Below are 17,667 nucleotides of genomic sequence, written 5' to 3' on the forward strand. Positions count from 1 at the left end.
TGAAAATATGAAAAATTGAGTTAAAAATTCAAACACCATTATATTTCTTAGATGTAATTAATTGATTTAAAAAAATTAGGGTACTCATCTACATGGTATATAGTGATATCCCACCAAAGGGTTTTTTTGGAATATATAGTGATATCCCAAAGGATTTTTTTTAGAGATATCCCAAAAGGAACTCACTGTGAAAATTAGCAGGTTATTTTCACAGGGTGTGGAAGAGTCTGCTACTTTTGTTTCTTCAGAACCATCATAATTGCAAGTTCATCATTCTGCTGTAGCAGGTTTTGGAAAAGGAATTAATTTGCTAAATCTAGCCTAAGCATGTAATCTGACTATGATTTTGTATTGATCAGCCTCAATACTTGTAACTACGATTCTCCAGGATTTGCAAATCATAACTAAAGAAAATTCCTCAAAAAATGTAGATTGAAGCATGATAAGAGGAGAATGGAAGAAAAGAAGAACAGAACACAGGATACATATAAGAAAAGAACCCTCAGTAATTGAGAGGTAAGATATACAATTTAGCAAGAGAAAAAAGCCTAAAATATTACAATAAACTGTTTCAGAAGAACATATTGTCCTAGTTTCTGAGCTAGGTTCAAAATGTCTGGGTCATATAGCAACAATGTCTGGAAGTGCAACAAATATCACAATTAGTATCAGGACATTCTTAGAGGATTTTACGCAGTTGGGTGATATGACACTGTCATAGATACAGAGTTGAAAAATAGTGTTATCAGGAAAGTAGAAATGTTTACACCTCATCCACTACAATGCCATATGTCTATTATACACTAAGTTACCTCTCCAGCACTTAATGCAACACCTAGATAGAAAAACAAGTGATCCTTACAGATTCTGTGGTGCAATCAGAAAAATGCTGGAAAATTGTGAAAAATTTTCTGTTGTTGGATTTGAACTGAAGTAGAACTGTGAATTATTGATCCAAATGAATTAAGTACTGATCAAGACTATCTCTTTGATAACATGTGATTAAAGTAAACTCTTCTAGATGGTTTGAGATAAAAATAAAATCTACATGTAAGGATAGATCAAAACACTTTTTTCGTATTATTAAGAATATTTGTTACTTGTCTGACAAATTTAAGAAAACTGTGGATCCAGTATTACAAATAAATAAATATTTCACCTATCCTGAAAATATTCTGTAAGCAATCTAAGCTGACAAATGTAAATACATTTAGGAATTAGGTTTACAACATGTTCTGTTGTAAACCTAATTCCTGAATGAAATGCAAATAAAAATCAGGATTATAGTTTTAAAAACTAATTAAAGTTTTAAAATTGAACTTTAATGCTGAAGACTAAATTAATATGATTGATTAGTAATTGCTTGATACAACTGAGCCTCCCTTAATTAAACATATGCTACTGAAGATTTAGAAAATATAATTGTCAATGCTCCTGATAAAATTGACATTTTAAAGTTTCCTTGCCACAATCTGACAGTTGAAAGATACATTAAGCTGGTGACAGAAGTTTCTTCTTCAGTTTGAAGCAATGAAACAAGGGATGGACTTATTCTAGCAAAAATTGCATCTTGACCTACCAAAGTTTGAAATAAAAAAAAAAAAAAAGTCTGTATTGAAGTAATTCTAGTACTACACAAAAATGTACAAAATGTTTCAAAACTTTTGTGTTTGTTGGCAATATTTTTTTAGCATTAATTTTATACCTATACCAATTTAAAATGATAGGAACCTCAAAGTATTCTATTAAATTTAAATATCACATAGCTAAATTAATAGGCAAAAACTATATTTTCTACCCCCAGGACAAATAAAGAACAAAAAAAAATTTGTTTACTTACAGAATAACTTCACCCTAATGCTTAGTAAGGAAAACATAATTTTTCCTAACAATTTTAGGTAAAAATGGCAGTTTAAGTCATTTTAGCCTTATTTTTTTTCATATTACTTTTTTGCTAACAACCTGCTTCCTTAGTACAATATTTAAGCTTTCTGTTCTTAATGTAAAAAAATATATACATTTCATTTTTAAATTAATTAGTAAAATACATTACTATGTTAATATTTTTCACAAAATTTCAATAGCATACCTAATGCTTTTTTAAAATAAGTGATATAAATTTAAAACTTTTTGTATCAGAGACTTGAAGATAAATATTTAGTCCACTAAGTGATTTGACATTGAATAATCCTATAGTCACCTTATTTAAAAGAAAAAAAAAACTTTTATAACTATGTAGAAATGTTGGCATTTAATTACATCTATTATACTTTATTTTACTATATTACATATATATTAGTGTGTCGCAAAAAGCGTATGTTTATATGTTTACATACATACATACATACATACATACATACATACATACATACATACATACATACATACATACATACATACATACATACATACATACATACATACATACATTACATACATTACATACATTACATACATACATACATACATACATACATACATACATACATACATACATACATACATACATACATACATACATACATACATACATACATACATACATACACATATACATATACATATACATACATATATATATATATATATATATATATATATATATATATATATATATATATATATATATATATATATACGTGTAAAAAGTATGTATAAATATACTTAGGTTTTTATAACTATATTAACTTATAGACTTGAAATCATACCTTTAAGTTTTTTTTTCGTAAGAACTGAAGAACAGCTAGTAAAGAATGCTTTTCATTTAAAGATGCCATTTTCCCAAAATATAAGCATTTAAATTGATTTTTGTGTCTAGATGCAGCATGCGTATATGTGTTTGTATGTCTTTGAGTCTATTTTGAAATCTTATTTTTTTGTTAGTTCTTTTTCCAATTTGTCTGTTGTTTTTAAAACTCTAAAAAACCACAAAAAAAGAGCGTTGAGCAAATCTATTTCAAGGTGTTAGTGGTTATTTTCAAAACGCGACATAATTATTATATTTCTATGACTTAAAAAGGTTTTATTTTTAAAGAAGTGATGTGAGTGTTTTTGCCAAAATGTTGATTATTTTTGGGTCAACCGTACATTGTAAATTACGGCAATGGCATGGTACTCAACGCCGTTAATGCATGTTCTGGAAAATACACGAAGTTTGCGTTTTTATAAAAAGGTAATGTTCCACTGTATTTTATTTAAAAGTCTAAGCTCAAAATCTAAACATTACCGTGATAAGAACCACCCCTATTTTACAATGCCATAAAACTATTTTTCTAAATTTCCGGTCTTTAAATTACCATAGATTAATATAAACATTTAAAATTCTTTTGTTAGCTATAAGCTTCTGCGTCTCGTTATTTTTTTAATTCGAGACGAGACGAGACAATCATATCCTGGATGCAATTTTTAAATTCCGAAAGAAAATTTATTGTCCCGGTTTTTAACTTTATTCCGGGACAGTTTATTCCTCAATTTTTTCCGGGACATTTCTCGTCTTGTTATGCTTGTTCCAGTTCATTTCGAGAAAACGATTCCGAGACGCAGACCCTTAGTTAGCTATGCATAGCTAACAAAAGAAACACAAAATTTTGTTGAATATAAATATATATATTTAATTTTTTTGTAGAAAATATGTATACATATTTTCTTACTCCATCGCAAAAGATATGTTAAGTTTTAAACAATATCTATAGATGTTGTTTAAAACTTAACATCTTTTAAAACATAACATCTTTTAAAACATAACATATATTGTTTATAAACAGATGTTGCAGACCGGAAAAAAAATATGTTTGTTATTACCGAGAACAAACAAGACAAAATGTTTGAGAACATGCATTAACGGCGTTGAGTACGAATATGGATGGACAAGGTACGAATATGGATGGACAGTACGAGTAAGATACGACTATGGACGACTAAGGTACAACTAAGGTACGACTACGACGAGGAGCCAACAGTCGTTAACGTTTAAATGTATACCACGAACATATGATATATATTTATAAATATAGTTTACCAATATATAAAATAAGATTGTTTAATTTTATTACGCGCCAGTGTTTTGTTTTTAGCCTTCTTGATCTCATAATATGTCACAACGGTGCCTAAATGCGGCTCTTAGGGCCGCTGGCGGCTCTGAAGGGTTCGGTGCGGATCCTTTTGAATTTTTGGGCTATAGTTGAATTTTGGAAACTAATGCCAGAATCAAAGTATCTGTATTTAAGGAAAGCAACCTGCCGTTTGCTTTCTATTTTAGGCACAACGCATTCATGCGAAGAAGTGTACTCTACATTAAAGTTAATAAAATTAAAACATCGCTCTCAATAAACAAATGATCATCTAACTGATTTGTTGCGAACTAGTTTAACCAATTTCATTCCAAATTTTAAAGATTTGACGAAAAATAGTTTACCAATGTCATGGATGTTGTAAATGAATTGGTTTTTTTTATATGCTTTTGTTTATTTTGAAATTTGAATCTTGAATTGTTTTCTTTTAATTCTGTGTCAGTTAATGTCCTAGCAGAAAACAAAATTATCTAATGTAAATTACATATTTGTTTTCGTATTAATTATCTCTATAACTATTTGAAGAGTGGCTCTTGAAAATATATAAAAACCTCGATGCGGCTCCTATTGACCTCATACGTGGGAACCCCTGATATATAATATAGAGTGAGGTCAAAAAGTCTCAGTGCAAAGCAAAAAAAAAACAGCTTTTATGTACACTGGTTGCTTGACAAAAAGCAAACTATCAACATGAAACAGTTACTGTTGTAAAATATAGTATGCTCCTGCCAAGCTCCTGCTTCAGATTTCTCCTAATTCAAAACATCTCTTTTGGATTTAAAGTGAACACTTGTCTAAAGGCAGATACAGATTGCCAAACAGTGCACTCAATTATTAAGGGTTTTTATTCGACAATCTTATCTTAGAACCAGATATTTTTGCCTTATAAACCCCGATTTCTTAAATAATTGAAGGATGTTTTTCGAAGAATCGGGAGTACCTTCTTTTAAATTAAAAAAAATGCTATTTCTAGCATGCTTTTTATGAAAACAGTGGCGCATTTTTTTATTTATCATTGAAAGATAAAGGTAATGTACAAGATGTCCACAAAGTCTCTACATTTTGAAAAATTTATTTCAAAAGCAGTTTATAAGATATATAAACAATACTGGTTTTATTTTAACAAGAGTTTGTTTTTTTTTTTAAGTATATTTAATTGACTTCTATATGGTCACCATTAGTTCCACGAAGTACATTAAGCCGGTACTTTATTTCTTGCCATATTCGCTGTAGAATTCATTAATGGTTGCAATGGCATTACGAATCTTTTGCTAAATTTTATCAATATTCCGAACCTTTCTTTGATACACGATATCTTTTACATAACCTCTAAAATAAGTCTAAGGGAGTTATATCTGGCGAACGATGTGGCCATGGATTTAGTCTATCCCTTCCAATCCATCGGTCTGGAAATGTTTGATTGAGGAACTGACGAACATAGCCTCCCCAATGTGGTGGTACACCATATTGCTGGAAAAACAATGGTTGGTTGTGGGTCAATCAGTTGTGGTGCCACAAATTCGGTCAGAAATTCATGGTAAATATCTGCAAAAGAAATTCATGGTAAATATCTGTTTTAAGGAAATTAAACAGACACGTTGTGTCTGTTTAATTTCCTTAAAACATGAAAAGTTACCTCGTCATCAAAACAGACTCGCTTGAGGAATAGGTCATCCTCAGAAATGCGTTCTAGCATTTCTTCAGCAAACAAAGGCTTGTGAAAAACGATCGTTTTTTCCTACAGTGTTGTTCGCTCCTCTTTTTATCCAAGACTGTCCCTGCCTCCATAAAATTCTTGTGTCTTGGGATGGTGGATCTCTTCCATACTTAGATCTGTATTTTCGTTGAGTCTGAACATCATACTTTGTTTCTATACGCATTGTGCTTTTTCTTGAGGAATAGTCATTTAAGAAGTATCAGAAACACAAAGTTTTATATGAAAAAAAACTTTAATAAACTTTTATTAAATAAAACCAATATTGTTTAGATATCTTACCTGTTTTTGTAATAAGTTTTTTAAGTTGTATAGAGGCTTTTGGACACCTTGCATATTATTTGAAAAATTCGCTATTTAATAAATTGTTTAAAGGTAAGAAAATGATATTTTTACTTTTTATGGATAAATTTTTAAAAACAAGTTTGAATTTCTAGATAATTTTAAGCAACAATAAAAATTTATTATAGAATATTTGATTCAAAACTATTCAAAAATGGTGCTATGGTACTATTAAGCTATTCATATCCAATTACCACTGATAATGAAATAAAATTCTGTTTCAATTTGTATCGTTTGCTTCTTTAGTGCTTGCATCCATTTCAACACTACCTTTACAAAATTTAAAAAAAAAATCTGTTTATAATATAACAATTTATAGCAAACATACTTAAAAATAAATGTAGATCATAAATATCTATGGAAAATATCAATTCGGACTTTTCGATGTATCTTCTTTTTATATATATTACACTATAAATAATAATGTAATTTTAATGCCTCTTTACACCTTTCATAATATTTTTGATAAACAGCAACTATTTTACTTACTTAATCAGACTAAACGAAGCTAACCCTTTTATGATTTTAAAACTCAGGGAAACAAAGGGAACCTCTTCTTCAATTTCTGAACCCTGAAGTTGGAAAGTAGACAAATAAACTTATCAGATTAAGTAATAATTTAAAAGAACTAGATGAACCATTTAATGGTAGATTTTAAATTTTAATCTGTGATATTTCAGCCGTAGCTTTATTAAAATTTGCTCAATTAATGTATGGTTTTTGTTGTTATTAATCACTGTAACTAACAAAAAACAAAGCTGTAATAATAGAAATATAAAATTAAATCTATTAAACAAAAAATCACTTAAAACTTTTTAACAAAAAACAATAAACAAAAAATATAATGCAAAAACTAATTCCTGGAAAACTTAAAGTCTCAGTATTATTATGAGTAATTTCTAGAACGCATTTATCTAATCTGATTGTTAAGGAAACATTTGAAAAACAAGAATCTTTCACAAACATTATTGTGAGGGGTGTTGGTTTTGGTATAACCTACAACTGAGACAACCTTAAATTTTTTTGACTACAAAAATTTTCACACAATGACAAAGTTATACCATATTTAAAAATAAGATGTCCTTTTTACATTATTCCCCTTAAACTAAAAGAATATTAGAAAGTTAATGCTACAAAAAACACTTAAATTAAAAAAAAAATTGTGTAACAACATTTAACAACAAAAATATCTTATAATGATAAAGTACAATTGTTTATATAATGCATACAATACAATTGTTTATATGTGCACAAGTATATATATAAGATACTTATGGATTTACTGTTCTCTCTAGTCAATATTGATATCATCGTCATATGCATTTGCATTATTACTTTGTTTTTCTTCAGCTTTTAAAATTTTTTTTCTAAATATGGTGAAGAGGGAAAATGAGAATATTTTCTTCAAGTTTTACCCGACTCAAGCATACAACATTCGAACAAAGAAAAGAGTGAGTCAATCTAAACACAAGGTGGACACACATGTCCAATTACATGAAAAATGAATAATTCCCACCATTAATGTTTAAAACTGTTTTCGCAAACACGACTAGAAACACAATGATATGAGTTTAATTACTAAAGTTCAGCAGCCATTCTGAGACAAAGATTAATCAAAAGAAAATTTGTAAAACCTGTTTAACCATGGCTCAGAAGTTAAAATAAAAGTACTAAATGAACTTGAAGAAAAGAAAATATATTGTCTGTACGAGAATTCAAAATAAAATTTGCGGACCGATAGAAAAGGAACGGTTGAGAAAATCTTTTAGATTTTTTTATATTTTTTTTGGGAAGATTTTGATGAAGTGTTTTATTTTAGAGAGAGTCTTTGAAGATATATTAAGAGAGAGTCTTTGAAGATGTATTAAACATTTTCATGTTTAACTCGCCTACATACATACGTGTATAAATAATTAAACTGTTGTTTTAAAATGTTTTTTCTTTACATTAAACGTATGTAGACAAAGTCATTAAAAGGATTTGCTGAAATGTGTAAGCTTAAAAAAATTATACGCGAAAAACTGATGGGGTTTATCTTTTACTCCTCCCCCTCCTTCCGTCACTTTATGAGAGTTTATTAAATGTATAAATATTTTAATCAACATATTTATATTTTTTTACTGTAGATTAAAAACTGAATAATAAATATGAAAAAAAAAAAACATTTTAAAAAAGCTATTATGGAGGCACCAAAAGAAATTCATGTGAAATCTTCCGCAAGTGTATACAGTCGACTCTCGATATCTCGAATACTTGATATTAAGCATCGGCGTTACCGCACCGTCGGTAAAAATGCGTAAAAATGCGTAAATTTGCGTAAAATGCGTAAAAATGCGTAAATTTGCGTAAAATGCGTAAATTTGCGTAAATTTGCGTAAAAATGCGTTAATCTGCGTAAAAAGCGTAAAAATGCGTAAAAATGCGTAATTACCGCGGTAATTTTGCGTAAAAATGCGTAATACGCAATTTTACCGCATTTATCACTTTTTACCGCATTTATCACTTTTTACCGTTTTTATCACTTTTTACCGCTTTTTATCACGATTTACCGCATTTTATCACAAATTACCTCTTTTTTTGCTGATTACCGAAAAACTAAAAAAAGATACTTTAAATTGCTTTTTGTATTTCTATTAGTAAATATTACATTTACAGTTTTAAACAAACAAGTTATTGATAAAAAATTAATCATCAGATATATCATCATCTGTCTCTAATAAAATGTTTGCAAGCTCAGATGCTCTGTACTTTTTTTTCTCATTCCCCTTCCAATTCGACTTCATTATATTACCTAATTTTGCTTTTTTGATTCTACTTTGATTGTGCTGGAGTGTCATTGGAATAAACAAAGAGACACTTTGAGTTTGGTCTTTACCTTGAGTCACTTCATACCCTTCTTGTTGAGCTAGAGTCCTTTGACTCTCTTGAGTATCTAACTGTAGCTGTTGTTGCTTATTAGGTTCAGGACCAGTTTGAGTATCTGATAAAGTTGGAGAAGCCTTTTCAAGTGCACCTCTTTTTTTAGTTTCAGTTTGACTATGTGATTTTCCCTGTTGGTGAGTCTTCTTAGTTGGTGGTGTGACATGTGGTAATTCATACGGTTCTTCTTCGCAAGTTTTTTCCCAATCGTTGAGGTTAGAAGGAACCCTTGCGTAATTTTGACTCACAAAAACTAACATGCTAGTGTTTTCTGGTTTTACATTATGTCTAAAATCAGTAACTGTCCTACCTCCTACTGAAAACATTCTTTCTGATGAAGCATAAGTCACAGGTATAGCCAAGTAACTTCTAGCCAGACCAGCTAGCAAAGGTAACTCATTTTTATTTTGCTTCCACCATTCTAAAGCATCCACATCCTTTTCAGGTAAGGCCATAGTCTGATACTTTTCAAATTCAAGCATCAAGGGTGGCTTGAGCTTTGATTGGCTAGGCTGTGAAGTCCCAGGGCGATGCGCTGAAACCTGCCTCCTGTCTTTCAAAAACTCAAGGTCCACTGGATCCATAGTTTCGTCAAGATCTGATGTTTCTAGCGAAGTATGATCATCAACCAATGACTCGCAGAACTGGATTGTGGTTGGGTGATTGTCAACCAATTCCTTGATGGCGGCTTCCCTCCCTTCCTCACTGTTTGCAATATTTTTGAGTGTATATCCTCTATAATATGGGTGCAGAAGTGAACCCACATTATAGTATTTGACTCCAACGCCATAATTAGGTAAACCCTTCTCAAATTCTTTCATGAAGTTGTGTAGGCACTCTGCAACTTGAGGGTCACGCTCTTCAATGTCATTTATGGTTCTTTTGCAAAGCAAGTGGAGATTTAATATGTCTTTTTGAACTTTATGCATAGTCACCAGATTTTCAGAAGACCAGGAATCAGAGCATCGCTTACATTCTGCCAGAAATGGTAAAATGTTGTAAATACTAATAAACTCTAACTCATCCGGAATCAAACTTTGAAGATCTGGTTTGTTTAGAGTTTCTAGAGCAACCAGTAAACCAGCCTTCAATCTGAGGATTGACTTAAGCATCATAAAGTTAGAATTCCATCTTGTTACAATTGGCTGAATGATCTTGACTGGTTCTATATTTGCTTCCACGCACGCTTTCTTGATGTCCTACCAGTCTAATGAACTTTGGTGGGTCCTTTGAGCAAGTCCTTTACATTTCTTAATTACACCATTGATTCCTTCTGATTTTTCTACAGCCTTTGTTAAACAAGTGTTGAGCAGATGATCGGCACAGGTTAGATGATCACTGATCTCTTTGCTTTCCGTGATTGCTTTCTTCATGTTGGCTGCAGCATCAGTAACACCCACTTTGTAAAGGTCTTCCCTCTGAAGACCAGGAAATTGAGAAACCATGTGGTCCATTCCTTGTGCAAGCAAAACCCCTGTATGTCTCCCAATAAAGTTTTGGCAATCCAAAGATAAGTTTTTGAGTTCAAAGTCTTTGGTAACATAATGCAATGTAATTTCTTGCAGTCCATCCATCTGTAGTGAAAGCTGCCATTTCGCAATGCGGGATGTCTCTCTCAATTTGCATTTTTACATCACGTCTTAGATTGCGATAAATCATTGGTAGCTTGAATTTGGATAAGGTGGTTGGACTTTTTAGGTTGGCTTGTGGACAAAGATAATTCAGCAGCATTTTGAAGCCAGCAGTTTCAATAACGTGAAACGGGAGGTTAGAGAGAACTAGTGAAAGGGTTAGGATGGTATCAAATTCCAACTGTTGAGCACTTTGTGAAGGCCACTTTATTGTTTCAGTAAAGTCGTCCATTTTTGTTTGGTGACTTGATGATGCATCATGTGGGAGGTTATCAAGCCTTTTGTTTTTATTAATAGGACCAAAATATCTTCTTATGGTACTGGACTTATCAGCCTCTGCCTGAGCATTCCTCTTTTCTTGAAATTTCTTCTCTTTATTTTCGTTATCGACTTTTTGCATCTGGTAAAAAGATAGCGGATTGCAGGATCTGAAATAAAATAGTGGAATTATATATGTTTAAAAGGATGCGAATTACAATGTTTCAGTAGTAGATAGTTAATAAAAAATAAATACATGAACCACAAGACACATTAGTGTTTTTTTAAAAATTCTAAATAATTTTTTTTTTATCATGTCGCATTTTACCATGGACATATAAGAAATGGACGTGCAACCTATTGTTTTTTTTGCGAACCATGCTCGTTGCGCATAGTTAGAAATTAAATTATATTAAAGTCTGTCGGATTTAACGAAAATTTTTGGACTCGTCTAACCAGTCATTTCAACTTCCTCTCATTTATTAAAGATAACAGCAAAAGAACCAAGTTTTAAGCTTAATTTTATATAGATAGACATTCTTAATACCTTAAGAAATAACGCGGACAATGAAAAGAAATTGAGATCATTTGCTTGACTACCTTAGTACATGTATAACTTGAGATAAAATAAATAATACAAAAATCAAATTGTTTTGTAGCTACCTAGAGCACAATGGTTTCATGTCTAGGGAATTACTCCATCTATTATATTGCTGTAGACATCCAGTTTATGAATATTATAGAATTTTCTATTTTTATGTTTAACAACAGAAATATATACAGTAAAGGATAAATAACTTATACATAAAATGAATGTAAATACAATAAAGAAAAAAATAATTTGTCACAGTTTTAAAGAATTTAGCAAAGTCAATTTATGGCAAACCGCAAGAATAACTAAGTATTTAATATTAACATAAAATGATTTACCAGCTATATATAAACTAATTTTTATTTGACAAAAACAAATGGGTTATTATGAGCTTATTATGACAATTGAAATAATATATGAAATATGAAAAGCGAAAACATGAAATATCTGATGTTGTTTTCTCGCAGCGAACACAACGTTTCAGCTCTACATTTTCTCTTCTCCTTAAAATTCTCTTTACAAAAAGTTTTCCTTCAATTTATACTATACAAAGAATCTCAAATATGCTCATAAAATAAACCGCTTAAACTATATTTACAACATATCAAATAAACTACGTCAATCAAATCCGCCGTAAATAGTTTCTTCACGCAATTCAATTACACTCCTCCTTGATCCTTCGGGATCACATTTAATTCAAAGCAACTCTTGCTTTGCGGAACATCACAACAATTGTTTCTTTTGCGGATCCAAATCTCAAATACCGCTTCTGGCAATCCAACTACAACGCCAGTCGCACCCTCTCGTCAGGCTACTCTGCCAAACACGAGAAACGTTTTAGATCAGCAAAAGAGACATCCATTTGTTCCTCATCTCTCATCTTCTGCTTCGTACACAAATCATGCCACGTAGGCATCCGAAGGAAAAACTCGATAAATAAAGACATCTTCGATTCTCTTCACATCCTTCTTATCTTCTACTCACAAACAATCGAAGACTAAGTATTACTTCGCAACAAAACTGGAAAGAGCACTGTCAACTCAACGCGTTGCTTCTCTGCAACAACTTTGGTTCGCTGCGACCAAATTGCGGCATCGGATATACCATCGTATTTTTCAAAGATGTTCTAATTATTCGAAGATGGCTCCATCATGTGCCCGGTTAGCTTGTTGTTTTCTCGCAGCGAACACAACGTTTCAGCTCTACATTTTCTCTTCTCCTTAAAATTCCCTTTACAAAAAGTTTTCCTTCAATTTATACTATACAAAGAACCTCAAATATGCTCATAAAATAAACCGCTTAAACTATATTTACAACATATCAAATAAACTACGTCAATCAAATCCGCCGTAAATAGTTTCTTCACGCAATTCAATTACATCTGACCGCATTTTGCAAGATAATTATAAATTTGAATAACTTTTTAAAAGGTTATGCTTTATCAAATGAATTATAAAAAAGTCTATAAGAAAATACACCTACTAAAAAAATAATGCATTAAGGAATATAAATTATGGAGCTTATAAAGTAGCCGAGGCAAAAAATGGCGACATGTCGGAAAAAATACTAAAAAAATACACAAAATTAAGGCTGGTGAATGAAGGACCAAGGAGTTGAATGAAACCAGATCTTAATAACAAATTTAATTTAAGCTTTTTTATACTTCGCTATACTTTTTTTAGTCATTTTAAAATTATCCATACAGATCTATTTTATCATTGACAGACTTTGTTTACACGAAAAAAGTTCCCAAATTTACAAATATTTATCTTGAAAAAATGATGAAAATCTGTTCGTGCCGACAACTAATTTCCTTTACCTTGGTGTAATTTGTTTAGTAATTTGTCAACGCGTGAAGTAGTTACTTTATCCTGAAGTACAGTCTTATTAAACAAATGCTATAAAAGTTTAAACTAATACCACGTGATCAGAGGTTCTGTTTTTAAACTGTGGGCAGCCATTTTAATAGATTTTTTTGTTGACTGGTGAAAATTTAGAGTTAGGGCCTCTTTATATGGAAAGCGGGCTGGCTCGGCAAACGAGCCAGCCCGTTTTACCGAGATCTCGACGTTGTCCTTATTTCAACTTAATTTTATTTTGCGTTTATATGAATAAACAAACTAGCCCGGATCGCTATCCGGGCCAGCTCGTTTATTCATATAAACGCAAAATTTTTCGAAGCCAGTTTTGGCCTCTCAAGAAGGCGGCGGATACAACGAACGGCTATATGAAAATTAAGAAACTAATGATAATCAAATTTTATATCTTAAGCTCAAATATTGATAAGTTTCAAATAAAAATCTATTTTTTTGTTTAGCATAATATTTTTTTTCATAAAAATAACGGAATATTACATAATTACATAAACTTCAAGTATAAATATTTTTTTATTTAACAAAACATATTCTTACAATAGCTTGTTGTATGTTAACTTTCTGCTTTTCGTTTTTTAGAATAAATATGAGCCCATAATTATGAAAGTGGTCTAAGTCATATTTCTTATTTCGAGATATTTAATGATTCGCATTTGAATAAATTAAAAATTCCGTATAACGTTGTAATTACAACTACTTTTTAAAGGTTCATTTTTGACGATATCGTAAAAATTACATTGAATATATTTAGTTTAAAATCCTGTCGTGTGAAATAAGTGATAAATTCATTTTTTTTTTAATTTTGACTTAGACCACTTTCATAATTATGGGCACATATGATAAAATACAGATTCTCAGTAAAACTAAGTAGGAGTTTTAATTTTAGTTTGTTTCAATTTAGTTTGTTTAATAGTAGTGAAGAAAAAGTATTTGTTTACTTGTGCAGAAATCTCAAATTTAAAATAATTAGCATTTGCAATATAACTTATGTACCTTTTAGTTCTTAACTACCCAATGCTTGTGCTAGAAGCAGGGGCCTGTACAGGAATTTTTTTGGATAAGTCGCAATTTTAACCCCTTCCCAAAAATGTTAAATTTTAGCATCCCCCCCCCTTCCTCATTGAGAAACGCATATATGAGGTAAGACGGCTTAGTGTATGTACAAACGTAAGTCCGAATTTAATTTTTAGTGTTTAAAACCCTTACTTTCTTTTTATATTGTTCAAAATGCAAGTAATTAAAAAGATACACAGCTTTGTATAAAACAATTGGGGATGTCCATTGATATATTTTAATATATGCTTGTTGTTAACTGTAGTCTTCTCCTCCTGATGATAAATATCAAAAGAATTTGACTAAAACTTTACTAAGGGTGTAATTGAAATGGAAGTCCGGAATTTGTTCTCTAAGAAATAATAACTTTTATTTTTTTTAAATTAACAAAAGAAAATATTTAAAAAATGAAGTACTTTATAACTTAATAAAAAAGGTATGTCCATTCAAGTTTTTTATTAATTTGTTTAAGTCAAAAATTAAAACAACCTCCGTTTAATATATAAATCGTTTTTTAATAAACTTTAGACCGTTCTCGATTTGAAAAGCGCTATAATAAAATACCAAATCGTAAATCTAACTGTTATCCCGGATTAATAACTTCTTACCATCCGTTCGAACAATTAACCTTGTATAGTTTGCTTAATTATTGCTTTAGTTTGCTATAATTATTCGCTCTGTTTGCTTTTATCTACCGACGCATCATATTTATTCAAAATATTGAAGTTGTGAAAAAATATATAAAGATACATATTTTGGGTATGTCCAGCGACGTAGCAGACATCCCCTAGACACGCCCTGAGAAGGTTAGTAGCACAACTGCATGTTGCGTTATTGAAAATATAAAATTTGTCAAAATTGTAGGTAGACACCACTGCCGCTTACCATTCAGTTGTGTTATCAACCTTCTAGCACACTGTATTGGGTAACTAAGAACTAAAAGGTACATAAGTTATACATAAATATTAATTTAATCGTAAATTGCACATAAAAAAATTATATCGAATATTTTGAACTTTAACATTTAAATTAACAATTTCTTTAATTGTCTAATTTTTTAAAAATCATTTCATTTCTATAAACTTTTTAAAAATTTGTTTCATTGTCTTGTTTTTCTTTCAAAACTGTTTAATTATTTTCTTTCATATTGCAATAGTCTTATTAGATGTACATCGGTTCACCGCTAAGAGCTCTGATCGCCGCCATCTTGGAAGGCCAATTTTTGCTTCAATATTTTTTCGAAAACAACAATAGAATACGCTATCTAGTTATATTTTGAGATCAGTGGTTTAAAATATACTAAATTATAGTAAGAGTAAAACACTTACTTTAAATGAGCTTTAACTCCACTGGTGCTACCTTGAGACAGCTTAATCACTTTTTTGCACTTATTGCACTCAGCAAATCCTGATTTTCTGCCAGAGCCAGAGATGTTATCCTCTTCTCTGTCTAGCTTGGTAAAATAATTCCAAAGAGACATTGTTTCTTGAAGATGGTTTGATTCGGTAGTGATTTTGGTATACTAATCAGATCACTGAAGAACTTTGAGGTTGTTAGTCTTTCTTGACTTTTGTCAAGCTTATATAGGAGACTAATTTAATTTTAGAGGGTAATTAATTATTTAACAACTATCTGACTTGATAAAAACAAAGTAATTTTTTACCATAATAATTACCGCTTATACAAACTTTTATCACAATTTACCGAAATTACCGATTTTTACCGCTTTTACGCAGTTTTACCGTATTTACGCAATTTTACCGTTTTTACGCATTTTTACGCATTTTACGCATTTTTACGCATTTTTACCGATTTTACGCATTTTTACGCAATTTTACCGTCTTCTGTTACAAGAAAGCGTAAAAATGCGTAATACGCATTTTTACCGCATACGGTAAAAGTGCGTAATACGCATTTTTACCGCACTGCGGTAAAAATGCGTATTACGCGTTTTACCGCATTTTACCGCATTTTACCGAAATTTTTTTACCGCCGGTGCGGTAACGCCGATGCTTACTTGATATCTCGAACTTTTTTAGCGGTCCCATGGACATAACGTACTAGTTTAGGCTAAAATCCTCTTGATATCTCGAACCTTATTATCTCGAACTTTTTGGTATCTCGAACAATATTTTCGGTCCACAGGGCAATTTTCTCTCGTTATCTCGAACTTTTCAACATTTTTTTTTTCAAAAATGTTTTAATAAAATTTAATTTTTTTAAATTCCAATTTTCGAAAAAAAAAAAATTTTAATTCGATTTTTAAATTCGATTTTTTTTAAGAATCGAATTTCTGAAAAGTTTTCCTTTAATATATAATTTATTCTTTTTGTCAAACGCAGCAACATGCCGCTCGTTAAACGAAAACTCACGAACAAATCTATAATAGAAAAATGCAAGGCATTAAAAGACCTAGAGACTGGGATGTCTAACAAAGAGGTTGCCAAAAAGTATGGAGTCCCAAAGAACACGTTATCAACCTGGATTAAAAATAAAACCAAGTTATTAACCTCACTGGAAAAAAATGGCACAAAATCTAAACGGAAGAAACTTCGTAGTGGTAATTTCAAAAATGTAGACAAGGCCATATACACGTGGTTCGTTGCAAAAAGAAGTCAACAAGTACCAATTGATGGTACCATACTAAAAGAAAAGGCACTAAAATTCGCAGAAGCATTAGGAGAGTTGGATTTTAAAGCATCTGATTGTTGGTTTCATAATTGGAAAGAAAGGTCAGATAAATTTTGTCAAATCTTGTTCAATTTTAATATAAACAAATAACATGTATCTGTTTATATTTAATTTATTTAGTTTTTTAAACGTGTAATTAAAATTCAATTATTCTGTTCCTATTTTTAGGAACGGCATCAGCTTTAAAATAATCTCAGGCGAAAGTGCCGCCGTGACGAATAATACGACTGCTTCGTGGAATGAAACTACACTTCCAACATTGCTTTTGAATTACAAGCTTGAAAACATTTTCAATGCCGATGAGTTTGGACTATTTTACCAGTGCCTACCAAACAAAACATACCATTTATCACGAGAAAAATGTTTTGGGGGAAAAAATAGTAAAGTCAGACTAACAGGCATAGCAGCAGGGAGTGCAACGAGAGACAAATTACCTATGTTTGTTTTTGGAAAATCTAAAAACCCACGGTGTTTTAAGCACATTAAACAACTTCCTTGCACATATAAAAATCAGCTAAAAAGT

General features: G+C 30.8%; 2 protein-coding genes across 3 annotated transcripts in view; both read right to left on the minus strand.

The window, feature by feature from the left end:
- Window positions 1-3,187, minus strand: part of LOC145185911 (transcription initiation factor TFIID subunit 5-like) — a 69,799-nt gene extending 66,612 nt beyond the window's left edge. Inside the window, exons 1-2 of the mRNA XM_090098965.1 lie at window positions 3,056-3,187; window positions 2,709-2,917 (exon numbers count right to left, since the gene is read on the minus strand). Of these exons, the coding sequence (XP_089955091.1) occupies window positions 2,709-2,777 (69 nt within the window). The 5' untranslated portion in view covers window positions 2,778-2,917; window positions 3,056-3,187. The remainder of the gene's footprint in view (window positions 1-2,708; window positions 2,918-3,055) is intronic.
- A 5,557-nt stretch (window positions 3,188-8,744) lies between these two features.
- LOC149883952 (uncharacterized) lies at window positions 8,745-13,564 on the minus strand. Of its 2 annotated transcripts, none has more exons than XM_090098756.1 (2): window positions 11,598-13,564; window positions 8,745-11,104 (listed from the first exon to the last, which is right to left on the minus strand). In XM_090098756.1, the coding sequence occupies exon 2, from the start codon at window positions 10,158-10,160 to the stop codon at window positions 8,811-8,813; it is 1,350 nt and encodes a 449-aa protein (XP_089954882.1). In that variant the 5' UTR covers window positions 10,161-11,104; window positions 11,598-13,564; the 3' UTR covers window positions 8,745-8,810. The 2 variants fall into 2 exon arrangements, with proteins under 2 accessions (XP_089954882.1, XP_089954881.1); XM_090098755.1 differs by lacking the exon at window positions 11,598-13,564 and adding an exon at window positions 11,263-11,543.
- Between the last annotated feature and the right edge of the window lie 4,103 nt (window positions 13,565-17,667).

The sequence above is a fragment of the Hydra viridissima genome, unplaced genomic scaffold (assembly GCF_058129835.1).
Source record: "Hydra viridissima isolate aposymbiotic clone 2 unplaced genomic scaffold, HvirCarnegie_v1 scaffold_9, whole genome shotgun sequence".
Classification (NCBI taxonomy): Eukaryota; Metazoa; Cnidaria; class Hydrozoa; order Anthoathecata; family Hydridae; genus Hydra; species Hydra viridissima.

What these genes read in the sequence shown, in the direction of transcription:
- LOC149883952 (XM_090098756.1), bottom strand. Translation starts at nt 10,160, where the DNA reads ATGATGCTTAAGTCAATCCTCAGATTGAAGGCTGGTTTACTGGTTGCT.